The sequence below is a fragment of the Rhinolophus hipposideros genome (assembly GCF_964194185.1).
Source record: "Rhinolophus hipposideros genome assembly, chromosome: 13".
NCBI classification, from domain to species: domain Eukaryota; kingdom Metazoa; phylum Chordata; class Mammalia; order Chiroptera; family Rhinolophidae; genus Rhinolophus; species Rhinolophus hipposideros.
The window spans coordinates 34,066,566-34,087,003 of NC_138059.1; the positions used below are offsets into that span (position 1 = coordinate 34,066,566).

A 20,438-nucleotide genomic window follows, 5' to 3' on the forward strand; every position below is an offset into this window, starting at 1 on the left:
AGATGGTCCAGTGGAAATAATATGGCAGTGGATTGCTGAGAGCCACAATAAATCACAATATAGAGAAAAATAGGATGTGGTGCAATAAAGTGAACAATTTCATTGGTAGAGCAGTCTTTGAGAAAAATTGATGGAAATGTCTTGACTCACTTAAAACAAGAAACAGCAAAGCAATTCCCAAGTATGGAAAGTGCCAGAACATTACTGGCTGCATGTACACTATCTGTAAACAAAAAGATGTTGAGAAGAGGATGCAATTACCAAAATTTTAAAGAGTTAAAAATTTCTTTTAGTTAGAGCAAAATTTCTAAGACAGCTCAGCATTGCTGGCTAGGCTTAATGAGAGGGCACGGACTAGCACTACTTCACCTTTAGCTCTAGCCTATACATGAGGCAGAATAGATGTTAGAAGAATTTCTGAAAACCACTTACATTTGACTCTTGAGCAACATGGGTTTAAACTGCATGGGTCCACTTTCAATATCCACTGCATAGTCAACCAAACGTGGATCAAAAACAGCATTTTTGATCCATGGTTGGGAATCTATGGATACAAAGGGCCAACTGTATGCATTGTTCTACATCATTTCATATGAGGGACTTGAGCATCTGTGGATTTGGGTATCTGTGAGGGGTCCTGGAACCAATCCTCTGCAGATACCAAAGGACAACTGTAGTTAAATTTTGGGGAAATGAAAAGTTATATGCAGACTTTGACTGAGGAGAAGTCAGTGCTTCCACATTGTTCAAGGGTCAATTATAATGTAATGCACCATATCAACAGAATAAAGAACAAAAACCACATGATCTTCTCAATAGATGCAGAAAAAGCATTTGAGAAAGTTCAAAATTTCTTCATGATAGAAACACTCAACACACTAAAAGTATAAAGGACTTCCTCAACCTGGTAAAGGGCGTCTGCAAAACTCTCACAACTAACATCATATTAATAGTGGGAGACTGGAAGCTTTCCCTCTAGGATGAGAACAAGACAGGATGTCCTCTCTCACCACTTGTATTGGACTAGAAGTTCCAGCCAAGGCAAGAAAATGGAAATGGAAGGCATCAGATTGGAAAGAAAGAAGTAAAACTATCTCTATTTGAGGAAGACATGATCTAGTAGATAGTGTTGGGGCTCAAGATAGGCCACCCCAAAATATACCACAGTGGCATACTGATTATTCTGAATTAAAGTTACTTAAGAAATAGCTTGTTTCTTAAGACACTCTAACTCCCGCTCTTCCCCCTGAAGCAGGAAATAAATCTCCCATGTGAAAGTATCCTCCCTGCGCCAGGAGGATAAAAGGCATCCTTATCACCAGAGTTAGGGAATTCAAAGCTGAGAAAGTTATCTAAACAAACTGTGTTACTTCTTCATTAGTTTGCTACCTTTTGTTTTATCCAATCTTCACAAAAAATTGTTTCTTTGTCTAAAATGGTATATAAAGTAGCCTGCTTTGGTCACTTCAGGGGTCTCATTTTATAAGACCTCCATACATATGAATTAAATTTGTTTTTTCCTCCTGTTAATCTGTTTAGTGTCAATTTAATTGTTAGACACATCAATAAGAACTAAGAAGTGTAGGAAGAAATGTTTCCCCATTGCTGACAATAGAAATTCTAAAGAATTCACTAAAAAAAACTAAAAAAACTATTAGAACTAATAAATTAGTTCAGCAATATTGCAGTTTACAAGATCAACAGATGAAAATCAATTGTACTTCTATACAATCTGAAAATGAAACTAAGAAAATTCCATTGACAATAGCATCAAAAAAATAAATCACTTAGAAATAAATTTAACAAAATAAGTACAAAATGTTGTTGACATAAATTAAAACAGATTTAAATAAATGGAAAGACATTCCATATTCATAGACTGGACAACTTAATTGTTGTGAAGATGGCAATACTCCCTTGGTTGATCTAAGAATGAACACAATCCCTATCAAAATCCCACCTGGCTTCTTTGCAGAAATTAAGCTGATGATAAAGTTCATATGGAAATTCAAGGAACCAAAAATAGCCAAAACAATCTTGAAAAAGAACAAAGTTGAAGGACTCACTCTTCCTAATTTCGAGACTCACTACAAAGCTACAATAATCAAGACAGTGTGTTATCTGCATAAAGAAAGGCATATAAATCAATGGAATAGAATTGAGAGTACAAAACCCTCATGTTTTCAGTTAATTGATTTTTAACAAAGGTATTAAGACCACTCAATGGGGGAAAGAATTCCACAGGTGGTGTTGGGACTACTAGATTGTCACATGGGAAAAAGTTAAATTGGACCCATATCACTTACCACATACAAAAATTAATTCAAAATGGATCAAAGACCTCAATGTAAGAGCTAAATCTATTAAACACTTAGAAGAAAACATATAAATAAATCTTCATGACCTTGGATTAGGCTATGATTTCTTGACTATGACTCCAAAATCAAAAACTCAACTGGAGTTCATCAAAATTAAAAGTTTTGTGCTTCAATGGACCATCAAGAAAAGACAACCCCAAAAATGGGGGAAGTTTTTGCAAATCATAGTTTTGTATCTTATTTTGGCAAGTAAGCAACTAGTATCTAGAATATATAAAGGACTCTTACAATTCAATAATAAAAAGATAACCCACTTAATAAGTGGGTGAAGTTTCTGAATAGACATTTTTCCAGAGAAGATATACACCTGGTCAATAAGGAAGTAAAAAGATGCTCAACAGCATTCACCATCAGAGAAATGCAAATCAAAAAGACCACATCACACCCATTGGATGACTATAATAAAAAAAAGATGGGCAAAAACAAGTGTGTAATAAGGATATAGAGAAATTGGAACCCTCATAGATTGCTGAAGGAATTGTAAAATGGTGCAGCCAGTATGGAAAACAGCTTGGCAACTTCTCAAAAAGTTAAACATATAGTTATTATATGACTCAGAAATCCCATTCCTAGGTATATACCCAAGAGAAATGAAAACATATGCCTACACAAAAACATGTACACAAATGTTCATAGCAGCATTATTTATAATAGTCAAAAGGTAGAAACAACCTATATGTCCACCAACTGATGAACGAATAAGTAAAATGGAATAGTATTCAGCAATAAAAAGGAATGAAATACTGATCTATGCTACATAACGGATAAACTTTGAAAACATGCTGAGTGAAAGAGCCAATCACTAAAGACAACATGTTATATAATTCCATGTCCAGAATAGACAAATCCATAGAGACGGAAAGTAGATGAGTGGTTGCCTCGAGCTGGGAATGTTGGGGGAAGATAGGGAATTGACATGGCTTTATTATTAGAATCTTGGGATATTCTTGTAAAGGAGGAAAGACAAACATGCTTTATCACACATAGTTTTTCAGGGGTTAATTTATATCTGAAGTGCTCAGGAACTGGGTGAACACATCACTATATTTCAGTTACATGTTAACTGTTCAGAATTTTCCCCCATATACCCAAGGCCTCTGGATCCCATAGGATCTCAAATCTGGTCATTGATTGATCTAATGATACAATGACCTGCTAGGAAAGAGCAAGTTCCAAGGAAGAGTACATTTAGTGATTTAATTCTTCATTCAGAGCCCTACTGAATTAAACTCGCATAAAAGGAATTATTATTTTATTTTATTTTATTTTACAGAAAAAGTGACTGCTTTAATACATTAGGCAAAGTTTTACATAAAATCAGAAATTTACAGTCCATCCATGCTCCAATTGGTAAAAAAAAAAAAAAAAAAGCAAGATTCATCGCCAGTCATTGTACTCAAACCCAAGTTCACGGCCCGCACAGATCCGTGTCCAACCTCAGGTACCGAGCTAGTTTCCGTTCTCGGCGCTGAACATTCGTTCCGCCAGCTTCATGGGTCTGCAGCAAACTTCTGGATCCCCTCCGAGAGCTTCTCTACGCCATCTGGTCCTCGTTGTGCAGCCAGCAGAAGGCTTCCTCGTCCTGGTGGATCTTCTCCAGGTCACTGGACGGGGCTGCCTTGGCCGAGAGCACAAGCGCCAGGTTGCTGCTGCCCCTGAGCAGCTCCCCCAGCAGCTTGGGTGAGATGCTGAGCAAGTCGCAGCCCGCCAGCACCTTGATCTCCTCGGTATTGCGGAAGGAGGCGCCCATGACCATGGTCTTGTAGCCGAACTTCTTGTAGAATAATAGTTGTAGGTGTTGGTGACGCTCTTCACGCCGGGGTCCTCCAGTGGTCGTAGGACTTCTGGCAGGTGTTGGACATGTGTCAGTCCAGGATGCGTGGCCCAAAGGAGGAGGTGAGCATCTTGCCCGCCTGGGCGCAGGCGACAGCCTGAGTGAAGGAGAAGAGCAGCGTCACGTTGCAGTGGACGCCATGCTGCAACTTGAGCTCCTCTGCAGCCTCAATTCCCTTGCAGGTGGACAGCGGCTTTATCAGAATCCGGTCCTTACTTACCCTGGCATCCTTGTGGAGCTCGATGAGACGCCTGGCTCAGGCCACCATGGCGTCCTTGTCAAAGGAGAGCCTCGTATCGACTTCCATGGATACGCGGCCCGGGATCTTCTTCAGTATTTCTGCTCCAAACAACACAAAAAGGTTATCGATGGCCTTTTGAATCTGTTCCTCTTGTGACCCGCCCAGCTTCTTGCCCTAAGCAATGGCTTCTTCCACCAGCTCCTGGAATGCGGGCATCTGCGTGGCAGCCAGGATCAGGGACTGGTTGGTGGTGGCATGCTGTGGCTTGTACTTGTCGATGGCATGGAAGTCGCCAGAGTCAGCCACCACGTAGTGAACGGGGTGGTGAACTGCTCCAGCGTATCCATCACGTTCTCCATCCTCTGCTGCTTTACCGGACAACGCGACAAGGCGAGACTATTATTCTTCTTGATCACAAGAATAAGAGCTAAGAATGCCATTTCCTTTTGATTTCAAATTGAAGCGCAGCATTAGCTAGGCTCTCATGTGATCCGTCCTTTAATTTTTCTTCAGAGATCAATTCTTTTATTACCAAGTTGCCGGTTTTTGCCTATCAGCTTTACAATTTTCTTCTAGAAGTCAAGATTGCCCCCCTCTCACACACACATACACACTAAACACTACTGTGGCTGTGGCGTTGGTAGGGTTTGCTGGAGGAGTGACCCTCCGTTTGTTTCCTTGCTCGATCTGTAGAAATGAGACTTTTCCCCAGTGGGCTCTTCTGTGATAAGTGGTCTCTAGGGAGCTTAAGCCCCACTGAGTTGTTCTTAAAGAACTTAATCACAGGTGCCATGAGTGGCATTACAGGTGGTATTAATTTTTCTTAATTTCTCTTTAATTTTTCTTCCACAGGTGGAAGCCCTACTGGCTCTTTAGACTGCATGCCCCAAATCTAGGATCCCAGGAATCTGGAATCTGTTACTACCTATGACATTTCAAGTTGTGAGTAAGCACAAAGGGAGCTGAGATGTCACAGCACCAGATATTTATTCATTCTTATTCTTGTAACCATTTTTGAGTTCCTTCTACCTGCCTGACAGGTGCCAGGTGCTGAGGACAGACTACTAAGTAACACATGACACAGACTCTATGAGGTTTTAATCTCCTGGGTGATTACAGACTAGAAAAGTGACAGAAACCATAGAATGTAAGATGTGCCTTGATTGGGACACTGGATATGCTATAGTGCAACAGAAAACAAATACCTCCCAGACTAGTGAGTCATAGGTGGCTTCCAGAAGGGAGTGACTTTCAAGTTGAGACCCAAAAGATGAGTTATTGGCTTCCTTTCTTTCTTTTATTTTTGCAACACATTACTTATATAATATTTTTTAAAGCCCAGTGTGGGGACAGAGTCCCATAGACCAGTTTCCAGGCTCTCGGCCTCATGTGGAAAGGTGCTGGCTCGGGTAGTAGATGGCCGTCAGCTGTGGCTAATTGACCATCAGCTGTAACCAGTTAGCCAATTTGCCACTGATATAACTGCCGCGGCTGCGTTGGTCAGTCAGTTGGTTGGCAGGCAGAAAAGCAGATAGCAGGTTTCAGGTCGTGTGGGTACAGACTCCAGTGAGACTATAGTGGTATGACTCCCCTATCTATGGCTCTGTGGGTGTTCCTTTTTGGCCTAGCCATATCCTGCATTCTTATGTGGGGAGCGGGGCTAGAGACTCCACAGGCCGCCTTGCACGACAAATGGTGCAGCGAGCAGGGTCTCCCACATGACACCCACAAGTTTACAGTGTTTCCTGATGTACGAGTTGTACCTGGATTCTCTATTAAGATGTTTAAGAAGTTAGCTCAGTGACATAGATGATACAGTGCATTACATCACAGGGCAGAAGAAAGCCTCAAGGGAAAGGACTGCTGTATTTTGTCTCTATTTGATAGGTGTGAAAATAGACACCGTACCATGATACAGGCTTTCTCGGGCAGGAAAGGAATAGTCCAGGCCCCTGACTATTCCTCTAAGACAGTGCAAACAAATTACATCACTGTTCTACTTACATGTAGAACAGTGAGTTATGTTTATGTTTGACATTTTATATATACAATATGTATATTCTTCTCAAAAGATAACTCAGTGAAGTTTAAAATGGTACCTAATTTCCTCAAAAGGAAATTGCTTGCCTAAAACAATCACTCTAAAAGGCCCACCTCAGTTGATCTTTCTCCCTGCCTGAACAAATTCTTTATGAGAACTAAAAGTTGATATTTGCAGAGCACAATCCAGTCTAATAGGAAATTGACAGCTTTGTGTAATGCAAACCTCAACTTAAAGATCTATCCCAAGTTGACATGGCTTTGAATGGCTTCCTTTCCTTCTTGGGATGTATTAATTCCAATGAGTAGAAAACCATTGTTAGTAAAAAGTGAGATTATATACAGAATTCTGAAATTCTAGATGTCTCAAAGATAAGCTGCACCCACTTAGATGGACTCAATTAGAGTTTATATCCTGGCTCTGCTGTTAACCTGGCACCAACCAGTTATTTTCCTTTAAAAGTCTCCATTTCCTCATCTGTAACATAAAGAGTTTAATATGTGCTAAGCAGCATGGCTCAGGAAATGGTAAATGTCATTCTACCCAATAAAAAGGGCTGGGTAGGGGCTCAGGAAAGGTAGAAGCCACAGGGCTGGGAGGGGCTGGGAGGGGCTCAGGAAATGGTAAATGTCATTCTACCCAATAAAAAGGTAGAAGCCACAGGGCTGGGGACTGATTAGATATGGGAGAGAGAGACAGAGGGTCTATGATCTCAAGTTGGGAATGACTGGAATGATGAGAGGCCACCAATAAATGAGTCAACAGAAGTAGATTCAGCGGAAATTGAGACCAATTTTCCATTTTGGGCACAATGAAAATATGAAATGTCAATGGGTCATCATGACAGAGAAGACTGGGAGCTGCCATTATTATTTATTGAATGGGAACTCTTTGAAGGAAAGATAAACGTAATAAAAATGGCCTAAAGAGAACTAAAGAAAAAATCCTATGAAAGTAAAATAGTGACTAATAATTAAAAATACATTCCTTAAGCAAAAATGAATGCTGGGTGAAAAATGACATCACATAAAGGCTACTGGGTAAGAGGGGTGTTCCCACCATGCATGACATAGGGTTCTTTGTACTGTTGCTGGTCACACAGAGAGCAGACCCATTGTTCTGTCTTCCCAGAACCAAAATGGGAGGTTTCCTCAGGCTAGAGACCACAAGTGGAAGCCCTACTGGCTCTTTATACTACATGCCCCAAATCTAGGATCCCAGGAATCTGGAATCTGTTACTACCTATGACATTTCAAGTTGTGAGTAAGCACAAAGGGAGCTGAGATGTCACAGCACCAGATATGTGACTAGAAAGTAGCAGACAAGATGACATATTCAAGCTTAGCCTTTCCTGAGAGAAATTTGGCTCAAATCCTCAGTGCTAGCTGATTATGCCCAGTCTACTCAGGGTCACACAGTTCCCTTCCACTCTGCTCTATTGCAACATTTATCATGGATATCTTGACATACACCAAGGAATATAATGTAATATAATAATATAATTTTATTTGCTGAGTTAAAGAGGTTCCCATCTTAATAAGTTTACTTAATAAGTAAAAGTTGTTTGTACTGTTAATGACTTTTTAAAAAAAAGTTTGTGAGTTTTAGATGGCATAAAACAAATAAAACTTGAGTCCATCATTCTGTTTTAAGCCAAACTTCACATTCTGAAGCAGTTGTTATTGATAATTGGGATCATATTGATGGGTATGTAATGAGTGCTAAGACTTTTGCTTTGATATAACTTTTTCTGGGTTGGCCAAGCGACAGTTTCTTCTGCTCTATGTCTGTACTCTCATCAGCAGAAGGCATGCATGGGCTTCCAAGCAGGTCACAGATCTGGCTGGCTTCCATACACCAGTCATGTTGGCAGAAAACTTGGCCAGTGTGCAGAAACATTTCAATTAAATTCCATGGGTGTGGAGACATCCTTGCAATGTCTCCTTTTTTCTTGCCTTTTAGAACATGTATCTGAGCTGCCAAAAACCCATTTTACACAGCCACAGGCACTATTTTTGATGCTTGTTAGCTCTGAAGGTAGGGAGCCCTGAAATGGCATAGCCTACACTTTATGCTGACAGTCCTTTTACTGCTGACAGTAACTTTTGCAGAGTTACTCTTTCAGTACCTTAGTAGACAACTACCTTCTTCCCTCCAGAACATAAGAGACTGCATACATGACATGCAGCAATATTATTAATGATGTTTAAGTCAGTTTCCAGAACAGCTGCAAAAAGTAACACATCTCTTTTTAAAAGTGGAAATAATGTTTCCAGTCTCATTAGCTTTCCTCTATCACAAAAGCTCAGTTTGCACAGCAGGATTTTTTTTCTTCAAGGATGAATATTCCAAATACAGTACAACCCTCTCTGGAGAAAACAACTTTAATGGTTACACGTCTATAAGGATAGTCTACTGAGATTATTACTAAGAAGTATTGTTGATTAACTGAGAGTGGAAAGAAAAATGAAATGAGGTATGGCTTGATTAAGCAGTCAAACTACAGTATTTCGCCAAAAATAAGACGAGATCTTGTATTAATTTTTGCTCCAAAAGTCGCATTAGGGCTTATTTTCATAGGATCTTATTTTTTCTTGTACAATAATCTACATTCATGTACAACAATCTACATTTATTCAAATACAGTCATGTCACCTCTGGAACATTGTCATAAGTCTCCAAACCCCGAATTCCGGCTGAATTTCTTGCGACTCCATTACCTGTAGAGCCATTGGCCCCAATCTCTCATGTCCATCAATAGAGCTCTCCAATGAGCACTTCTTGTCCATGTAGCCTGCTCGTAGTGCATTGGCAACACAGCTGTCAGTGATTTTATCCCACGAGTTCTTCACCCAAGTCATGACCTCTTGCAGGCTAGGCTTCACAAAGGTTCCACGTTGATTCCTCTCCATTCTATTTCCAATGTAGTCATTGATTTCCATGTGCAAATGGTCTTTGAATGGCTTGTTTATTGCAAAATCAAGAGTCTGGAGATAGGCAGTCATTCCTGCAGGAATCATTATTTGATCTATTCTTCTCTCTGCAAAGAAGTTCTTCATGGCTTTAGCAAGGTGAGTGCTGGCTGAATCCCAGACCAGCAGACCTCTTTAGCCACGTCACAAAACAAGTGGCAGCATTAAATCGACCCACTTCCTTATAACTGCTTGCCTGCACCAGGCTTTTTCAGTTTCAAGAACATAAATGCCTGAAACACGTTCAACCTTATCTTTCTTGCCCTTAGTGATGATCAGAGGTGGGGCTTTCTTTCCATCCAGATGAATTGCCAAAACACAGGTAATAACATGCACTTTCATAACTAGTGGAGGGAATGTAGATTGATGAGGCACCCCTCTGACCAATTATCGTTTGAGATCCTTGGCCCATAAACACTGCAGTTTCCTCCATAGCAATCATGTTGGAGAGCTGGTATTCAGAAAAGGCGATGCCATCAAAGGACTTGAATGCAAGTGCATGTTTAATAACTTCAGTATCTTCCAACTTGACCAGTGTTTTCGATCTTCTTAGAGACAGTTGATATTGCTGAAGTAAGCCATCCAGCCAGTGTTGGGATGCTTTGAATTCTTCTGGGGATATTTCTAACTGTGGTGCCATTGCAAGGGCAAATGCTTGAATATCAGCTCTGCGCACAACCAAAATCTTTGCTCTCCTGTCAGCAATCCATTCACAGATGACATCTTCTAGCTCAGGAAATAATGGTTGCCCCACCTGACCTGATCCACACTTGTGCTTCTTAGCATTTCCCTCGTCACCTGTTGACTGAGGTTATCGTACTCTGCTTGCCATTTTCAGACCATTCGGAGATCCCACTTCTCTTTGCAGAAAGCCATAAGTCTTCCCCGGGGAGTCCTTCATGATTCCTTTCTTGTACTTGTTGGAATAGCTCTTTCTTTTTGCACTCATCTTGTCTGGGGGGTCAAAATATTATTCCCTTTAAATCTACCATTAAGTCAAGTGTTAATTGAACACTTATGAGACAGGAGTGGCAACAAAAATTATGACAGTTAAAAATGATGGTCCACACAAAAGTGATGAAAAATTGCAGTCACCAAAATTCAGAAAACGTCTTTATTTCACACGAGTGCATTAAGTATGTCTGTTACAACACACGACGTATTGAATTATGAAGATTCACATTAGACACAACCATATCCATTCATTATCAAGTGTGCATGGTACTCGTGCATTGCCTGTACACCGATTGGTCATTTGGCAATACATCTCAAGTTCAGTTGTTTACATATGCCTTTACCTCTCCTCCAAAGGCACCCGCTTGGATATTTACAAATACTTAATTATAATTTATATTGTCATTTTTGTATTAATATCAATATTTATTTATATTTATATATAATTTTATAATTCAATACATCCCTTGTGTGTTGCAACGGACATACTAAATGCATTCCTCTGGTTGACGATCTTAAATGGGGCTGATTTTGGGGGTAGCGCTTATATTACAAGCATCCTGAAAAATCATGCTAGGGCTTGTTTTCTGGTTAGTTCTTATTTTGGGGGCAATATGGTAAGCAAATGTTTAGGGCCAGAGAGAATAGGAGGGAGAAAGTTTCTTGCATTCTCAGGGACAATAGGAGAGGGTGGGGGTAGGGGCAAGGATATCAGAATTGGGGGAGATGCAGCACATAATGTTTATGTAGGAGGAAGGGGAGGGCAACTAGTTTACTGAACTTCAAACTCTTCTACGACTCGTCATTCTGGAAATCTGACTTGTTCAACGGAAGCTTGGTTTCTAGGATAGACAGACCACAATCCATGCCAAAAGGTGTACAGTTTCCCCCTTCCCTCTGCCACAGCAAAAAAACTTTCTCTGACACGGCTGCTTATTGGTGGGTCCATATGCACAGCTTATGGTGCTGGGCTGAATGTCCACGACCTTAAAATAAGGGCTTGCGGGGGTTAAGATGAAAAACACTGAGGAGCTCTCATCAGTAAAGTGACCAAGAGGTACACAGGCATGAGAACAATCGAGGTAATAACTGTTCTTGTTTTTCTGTAGACAACAAAACAGGAGCAAGAAGCTAGATATTAAAGTGGGATTTTAAGTACATTTAATAGAGAGGCATTAAGAAAAATCTATAAATTTGAGAGAGAGAGAGAGAGAGAGAGACAGAGAGAGAGAGAGAGAGAGAGGAATTTATCTCAATTAGCAATGAGACAAAGACCAGTGAATTGCTGAGGCATGGAATGTGCTCTGGAGGGCCATTTTAATTCAAACACCACAGCCTTTCATAGTGGAGACCAGAAGACAATTCCTTACTTTGTAGAGGTAGATAAGGAGGCAGCTTTGGAGTTTAGCCTGGGTTATGCTGTAAGTCAAGAAAACCCAGCAGCACCAGCATCATATGGGATCTCTGAGTAGGAAGTGATATCCTGATGTCTGCAGTGCTATTTGAGTGTCACATGATCAAGATTCTATTTGATGACCCTACACAGACTCTCAAAATCAGCACTTCTTTCCATCTGGCCATGTGCCATTTTTCATACTGCAAAAATTATTAGGCAGAGCTAAAAAATTCTGGGGAGCAACATGCAAATAACTGATGTCCTATGTGCTTTCCACAGGGGTCAGTGAAACCGATAGGCTTTTTTCCACCCCTAATAACCCTTATGATTAACTTAGTATAAATCTTACGGGTATAAATCTTCAAAGAATAGTATTTCTTAGGTTGAGTTTATAAAGAATAGTAATAAGATGTAGCCTAAGAAATAATTGAGGCTGATTCACAGGTATAAAAATACCCCCTCTCACCTCTCTCTGAATTTAATCTCCCTGCAAATGTAGTAAAATCTGAACGGCGTGTTAAAAGTGCACTATAAACACAAAGAAATCATATGCAAAACAACTGAGCACAGGGCTTCGTAGAGGTGGGGATTAGGAATGCTGGACACTCAGGTCTGTTCATCTCCATTTCTTTTGGCCTAAAATGCTCTGATTTCATCAGCACAGAAATATTAAAAAAAATGTGTGAAACAAGTCATAAAGCCTCCTCCTTAGGCCAAACTGTGACTGTCTGCATGGACATATGTGGGCGGGAAGAGTCCCTAGGTACAATCAATCACCACAGAGTCAAAAGATTATTTTCTTGGGTGTGGGCAAATCTCACTTTAATTGTAAAAGCCTTCATTTACAGCACATTCAGTAATGAACAAACAGCAGAGTTGTGACTCTTGAACATATGAATATATAAAAGTCCCTTAAAATTTAGGTAGTCAAGATAAGGGCATTCCACAAGGAAAGCAGACCTCTGCATTTTTCTGAAGACTTGTTTTACACTCATTTTAAAAGATGACTAGCATACTTGCAAGTTCAAAGTAGTAGGATGTGCCTTGCAGGGACAGAAGATGAAAAACCTTTTTTATATTATTCGGTAAACATGTATCAACAATGTCTCCTGACAAAGCGAGCTGGATATCCTCCTTGAATCAGGTGAGGGCAGAACACTTAGTGAAAGGGGGCCCTGGGCGGAGATGGGAAAACAGGAAAAAGGGAGTACCAGACACCACGCAGTACCAAACAAATCAGTTCTATCCCTTGAACATGGATGAGACATGCCAGTCCATGACCTCAGACACGGGTATATAAGAGCAGCCGTGCGTAGTGACTGCTCTCTCACTGACGAGGATTGTCAAAGGGTCTCAATTTAGCCTTGACCAGCAAATTCAAACTGTCACTGAATTTAAGTCATAAAGGATCTTAAGGAAATTCCTGTTTTATTGATGAATATATATGTACTCCTATTTACCTAATTAGAGCAACGATTCCACAATTAACATTCCTGTTCTCATAAAGGTTGTTTCCACACACTGGAATGGCTTAAGAAGAGTATTGTCTAATTTTTTATTTTATTTTACACTTCCCAAAGAGACAGAGGGAACAGAGAGAAAAAAGATGTGAGTAATTTCCTAACTTTGGGGCCTAGTAGGTACAAAACCAGTCTGACTCAAGGTTCATCCAGGTTTGAGGGAAGTTTCGGTGCCCAGGGAAGTCTAGGGAGGACCAGGGAAGCCCGTCACACCCCCCGCTACAGAAAGAACTCTACAGTTAATCAGTCTATCACAGTGCTCTAGCTAAAGCGTATGTTTAACACTACAGAGGATTTCAACTTAACATTTAAATTTTTAAACTGTAGTATTTCAGCAACAAATAAACACAGAGAGCTCATCTCAGAGGTAAAGTTAAAGAACTATTGCTCTGATGTCTGGAAAGTCAAGCTCGTGCTCTCAGCTCCGCCCTACTTTCTGGCTTAGGCAGACACATAAGGCGGTGGTGGCTCCTTGGCAGCGCCATTCACAGTGGCATCGTCATACGGGGGTAACAGCACCTGACAAGAAACAGAGGAGAAAACCGTCAATGTTGAAAAGTATACGTATGCTCCCCTGAACTTTAATTAAACTTTTAAGCAATTAAACGGTTTCCATAACCTGTACCAATTTTAATTTTCCAGCAAGTGGCCAGAATTTGATGAGAGACTTTTTGATTGCGTGAGGAAGCAAACAGGAAGAGACTTCCAGCCCTTACTGAGTTTCCGGAGCCCTGTTCACATGAGCCTGGATATGAAGGTGCCTGGAGGACCACAGGGCTGTGCATCTAGGCTAGAAAGGAGGCACCTGTGGCTCTAAAAAGTCTCCTAGGTATTATATACATGTGAGCACAGGAGGACAGGCCTAAGTGACTACAGGGAGATTCAGGTGCTAGAGTGGTACATGCAAGGGCTTTCTGATCAACTGGGACCCAAACCTGGCTCGGCCACATTTCATCAGTGGAGCCTTGAGTTAAGTTTCTTAATCTCAATTTCCACCTCTGTAAAATAGGGACACTTGAAAATTAGAGGTTTGTAAAATACTTAACATGCTGCTTGATGTACAGCTGTAGATGGCCAGAGAGGAACAAACAAGAACAGGCACTTTATTAATTGATGACCTCTGTTCACATTTCAGTACAAAAACAATTGCTTATTTATGAGCTGTCAACATAAGAAAACATTAGCTGATTTTGGCTTTCTTGGGGTAGAACACAAAACAGAGAATACCAACTCAATATAATTAGCCTTTAATCAGTCAACTAGCATTTATTATACACCTAATATGTGACAGGCATTGTGGGTACAAGATAATTAAGATAAAAGAAAGTTCCTAGCCTTAGGAATTCAGAGCTGATATGCATTAAAACCTTATCCATTTCAAGTGCTTTGTGGAAAGAGAAAGAATGTTCACAAACGAACAAAACAAAATCACACTCTATTACTCTTTCTATTATGGACATCACTTAAAGTGGTAAATATTTACCAATTTCATGAATTTTCATTTATCTATCCTTTGACTCCTAGAGGGACAACACTTAAAATTATTTTTAAGTTTCTGTTTTAAGTTTCTGTCATACCCTACTGCCCCAACCCTCCAAACCCTCCCCGCCACCCCACACACCTCTCTAACTCAACACACTTCACTACTTATCTTTCTCTTCTGCTACTCTGGAGTTCCTATGGGGCTGAAGCCCTGTCTTACTTAACACCAGTGTTGGGTCCAGTGCCTATTCTGGAGCAGGAACTCAGGAAATGTTGGTGGAATCGATGACTGAAGTATCATTTAGGCTGGCCCTTGGAGAACCTGTGGTTCATTTGGTGGGGAAATGGAACCTGGCACTGTAGGCAGAGGGCATCTGTGCTGGTCAGGGTCCAATCAGGAGACAGAAACCACCCAGTAATTTGAACAGAGAAAGTTTAGTAAATAATTATCAACAGGGAATTGGAAGGGAATTAGCCAAGAGGGGGAAAAACAGAACTCTCTAATGGACATTAGTGCTGAGTGAGGGTACTGAAGGAAGGAACCAACACAGAAAGGGGCCCATCTCCAAGGCTGGGAATCAAACATTTGTTGGAGGGGCTGTGGGTAGAAAAGTTTTCTGGGTTGAACCAGGCCAGAGCTGGTCCACAGTCAGCAGGTTGAGGCTGGTGTGTAAAGAACCACCTGCTGGAAGCTGTTCATGGGGAGGTGCCCTAGAAACTGCCTAAGATGGGTGTGTGTGCTAGGAAAGCTGTCAAGAGGAGGGGGACACTGCCACCAGGATCCAAATACTCTGCAGGTGCACACAGGAACCAGGGAAAGAAAACCACTTCCTCCTGTCGTACCCTCCACTGACAAGGCTTAACAGCGGGTTGGCTAGTAAAGGAGAAACATTTACAAGGCCCAGCTCCAATCAGGCTAAAAGGGGAGTTTTGGAGCTATAAAGCAGGAAGTGGATAACTGTCACAGCACCACACAAGCAATGTCAATAGGCCTGAGAACCGTCCCTGGACGTTTACTGTAAATTAGAGTTAAGCCACTAACGGCTTCTTTGGAATTCTACAGTTGCTAGGATTATGTTCCCAAAAGTATTATTAAAAAGTTATCTTCAGACATCCACAAAATAATTATCTTCAGACATCCACAAAACTATATGCCAAATTTTATGTTTGTGCATTAATTTTCCTGGGGAGACTGTTCAGAGCTTTCATCAGATTCTCTAAGAACCATCCCTGGAGATTTTGGGGTCCAGGACAGGGTGGGGTGGGGTGGCAATACAAGGCACAAGGTAAATTGCATCAGAAATCTTGTTTGCTAGCTTCCACATCCTAACAAGGGTGAGGTAAGTTAAAATAAAATCAAGGCCCAGGATGACAGCTGTGTGGCACCTCATCTACCCTGGAGCAAGAAGAGAAGCCCCAAGAAAGAGAAAACTAACATATTATCTTATAGACTCAAATATTTGGAAAATAATATTAATAGGTGATTGACATATCTGATAGCCACACAGAAAGGATCGGGGCTAGGTAAAAGGTAAAAAATATAAATGGCAACTGGAAAAACAAGGCAAATGTTTGCTGAGGAAAAACAAAAATTATACAAGAAAGGGAATGTACACCACAGAGCTCTGCACTGAACATCTGAATAGAGTAAACATTAATTGATAATGGGACCAAAAACTTTGATGGTATATTAGGAGGATGAAAGCAGCAAAGAATACAGAGATTAAGAGTTAAATCCTATTCAACAACAAGAAATCAAAAGATCTCAAATTGATAATAAAAAAATTAGCAATGTAGACATGTTATTTTAAAGTATGGAGATAAGTACTAGAAGAGACGAGTAAAAGTTGACCGTGCTTACTACTGGGGTGAAAAGTAGAGGATGGGCAAAAAATGGCAGAGGATAATTAAGAAATAAATCTTTCAATATCATAATTTTTAGCTATCTTCATAGAATAATACTGTGTTAAAAATAAAAGTGACATTTTAAAAATAAAAAAATAATCACGGTGGTCTTGAAGGAAAGAGGAAGTCAGTCAACACAGAGTAACTTTCAACCTGAGGATGGTGGGCAGCTACAAGCCACCTCATTGCTTTTGCCTTCTCAAGCGATTTGTGGATTTGATACGAGCTTCTACAAGGGCCTGGAAAACGAGCCCAACTTGCTAAAGATGCGGCTCTCAAAGCAAGGAAGGATGGCAGACACTGGACATGTGCAGCAGTACAGACACTAAACAAAGCAACCAGGGAACACGGTGCTGTTTGAAGCTATTACCTCGGAGGTGAAATATGTTTTCATGGAGAAGTTGGTCAGGACAAGCCTCCCCGCCCCTCCCCCCTCACCTGCTTGAGACTCTCCTCCAGTCCATTAAAACATAATCTGAAGTACCTCAAACATCAACGGAAACTAGTGAACTATGATGCCATGAGGTGCCCCAAGGAAACAAAATGTGTGCAATGGGAAAACGAACAATTCCTTACATAGCACCACATTCTTCGTGCCACTCATGCACATGTCAACAGCAGCCCAACATCTGACTCTATCCTACCTAATTTATTTCTATGACTCCCTAGCATGACATGCTCATTACCAAGCTGACTCCTTTTTCTTGTGAGTTTCCTCTCCTGGAATATTTTTCTTTCTTATGTCACTGCATATAAAGGCCAAATAATCCAAGGCTCAAGTTAAATTCACTTCTGACATTGAAATCTGAAATATTCCAGCCTTGATTACTTTCTTCTCCTCTAATTATACTATGCAATTGCATTATAATAAGTTCTTGAAATACAAACATACAATGACATTTTCATAATTCTTTATACGTAATATAAAGTCATAAGAATAACACTGGAGTAATTATAGCACAGCCCTCTGAACATAGAATTACTCTCCTGAGGCACTTATATAATTTATCAGTTATGTGCTATCTTGTACTCTTAAGTCATATAATAAATACATTTACCTTTCTCCTCACTAAAAAGTGTCTAAAAGGCAAGAGTCTCACACTTTTGTATTCCTTTCTCAGCATTGGTTCTTAGACAGAGGGGTGTTCAAAATTGGAGTTCTATCACTTAGTAGCTGTATGGCCATAGTCAAATTCTGGAGCAATATGGTGTCAGGCAGTCAAACGTGGGCTCTGAAATTAGACCTGGGTTCAAATTCTAGCTCTATGATTTATGATCCCTGGGGTCCTGAGTAAGTTATTAAATCTACCTGAACTTCAGTTTCTATATCTACAAAATGCAGACCATGATAGATATCCCCCCCAAAAACTTCTCAGCTCTATTGACTAAGTGCTAAAGGCTAACATTATGCTCTGAGCCATAGCCTTTGAAGCGAATAGAAGGCTGGATAAATGCCTATAAGGAAAGTTCACTGAACAAACAACCTATTTGACATATGTCGGAAGCCATAGAAATCCCCAGGCCTTGCCTAGGCAGAACTTCCTGGTCACAAAACCAAAAGCCCGCGCGCGCCAAACCCAGAGCCCGCGCGCGCCAAACCCAGAGCCCGCGCGCGCCAAACCCAGAGCCTGCCCATTTCCTTGTACCTCATATGGCATCGCCCTGTCCTAGCCTATCAGCCCGCGACAAGTACCTCGCCACCCTATGACATAGCGTATCCCACCCCCATCTGACATAGCTATATATATAACCCGCCATCGTAATAAAATTTTGAGGCTTGATCAGATCCCTGTCTTGCCTCCATTCTTCGCGTCTCCTGTCTCCCCCTTTTTTTTCATCCTCAACAGGTTTCTTCCCCTCGTCCCACGTTGCATTGTCCTGCCGGTCGGGACATTTTGGCGCCCAACGTGGGGCCCGAGGTACGAAGATTCTATGAGGACACCTACTCTGGAAACCGCCGCGGCCCCCCCCCCTCCCTGAGCCTCCACGGGCTGGCTTCTTTCGAGCCCACGCAGTTTTCACTCGTGGGACAAGACTCGAGGGCCTCCCCGGCGCGAGTGTGGCTTGTTTCGAGCCCGTAAGGGACAAGACTCGACAGCCCCCTCGGCAGTAAAAAGGCTCGTTTGGAGTTCACGAGGTATTCACCCGCAAGAAAAGACTCCAAGTTTGCCCGACGTTGGAGTAGCCGCCCAGCGAAGGACGAGAGATTGGTGAGTAGGTGATTGACATGGGACAGGAGTTGAGTTCACATGAACTCTTCCTTAAGGGTATTAAGGAATCTCTCAAGATGCGGAGAGTTAAGGCTAGAAAAAAAGATTTACGTGAGTTTTTCAGTTTTGTCTCTGATATCTGCCCCTGGTTCCCCCAAGAAGGAACGATTGATCAAAAATATTGGAAGAGAGTTGGAGACTGTTTTAATGATTACTATCGGGTTTTTGGACCCAACAAGGTCCCTGTATCGGCATTCTCATATTGGAATCTGATTAATGATATCCTAAAAATACATTCCTCAGACCCAGATGTTAGAGAGATCTTACAGACAGGGGAAACAGTCCTAAAAGAGAGTTCCCGCCCCCCTTCTGTCTGCCAATCTGTTTCAATAGACATGCCAGAGGAACCTAAAAAACAAACTGATAATCAGGAAGCCTCTGCCTTAGAGAATCACCCATTAAAAGACCCCCCTAAAATCTACCCTTCCCTTTTGGCCTTTAATAATCAGGACCAGCTCTCCCCAAGAGACCAGATAGATTTAGAGGAACAAGCTGCCCGCTATAATAAAAAAGAAGATCCCTGGGGCCTCGCCGCGCCAACCTTGCGCGCCCCTTCACAAAAAATACATACCCCTCCCCCTTATGTCCCCCCTCAGGAACTCCCAACATTCTATGACCCAGTCTTAAACCCAAACCCACCCCTATTCCCTCAAGACATCCTAGTTCAAAACACCCCATCCTTAACCGATCCCATTAGGCAGGCAAAAATATCTTTAACCCAAGAAATTTCTTCTCTTAGAGAGACACTCCAACAAAAACGCGAACATATGCAACTCCTAAAGGAGCTGCATGCCCTTGAAAAAGAACTTAAAACCTTAATGCCTAACCAAAACCCTGAAAAACCTCAAAAAGGCCCAATACTTAATAAAAAGACCCTAATGACCTTTCCAGTTACCCGCAGCCAAAACCGTGGCCCACCCTCTCAAGAGGATACAATGGAAGAGACTGACAATGAACCCCCCGACTCTCATAATCCCCCCTCGGCCGATGAGGCCTCTGACACAGAAGACCCAGAAGATAACACTCCCAACTCCAATGATCCCACTGGCCAAAAATATCACCGGCTAGGCATCAAACATATTAAAGATTTAAAAGGTGCAGTAAGCTCTTATGGCCCGACAGCGCCCTACACCTTGGCAATTCTTGAAGGTCTCAGTGACCGTTGGCTCACACCCAATGATTGGTTTAAATTAGCTCGTGCCACCCTTTCTGGGGGGGACCACGTCCTCTGGCACACAGAGTTTAAAGAAAACTGCCGAGAGATAGCACAGCGCAATAGTGAAAATAGAACAACAAGATCATGGACTCGGGATAAATTACTAGGAGAAAAACCCTATCATACCAATGAAATCCAGGCAACTTTTCCCCCGGGGCTGTTAGCTCAAATTCAGAACGCTGGTCTCAAGGCGTGGCGCCGCCTACCTCCAAGAGGCTCCGCTACCACC

The 20,438-nt window shown here is 41.5% G+C and overlaps 1 protein-coding gene and 1 pseudogene across 2 annotated transcripts in view; both read right to left on the bottom strand.

Annotated features, from left to right (window-relative positions):
* Positions 1–3,827: 3,827 nt before the first annotated feature.
* LOC308506542 (transaldolase-like) lies at positions 3,828–4,893 on the bottom strand (annotated as a pseudogene). Its single transcript has one exon. The product of its transcript is annotated as a transaldolase-like (transcript).
* Positions 4,894–11,561: 6,668 nt separating this feature from the next.
* LAPTM4B (lysosomal protein transmembrane 4 beta) overlaps positions 11,562–20,438 on the bottom strand; it is an 87,127-nt gene continuing 78,250 nt past the window's right edge. Inside the window, exon 7 of the mRNA XM_081071133.1 lies at positions 11,562–13,855. Within this exon, the coding sequence (XP_080927259.1) occupies positions 13,778–13,855 (78 nt within the window). The 3' untranslated portion in view covers positions 11,562–13,777. The remainder of the gene's footprint in view (positions 13,856–20,438) is intronic.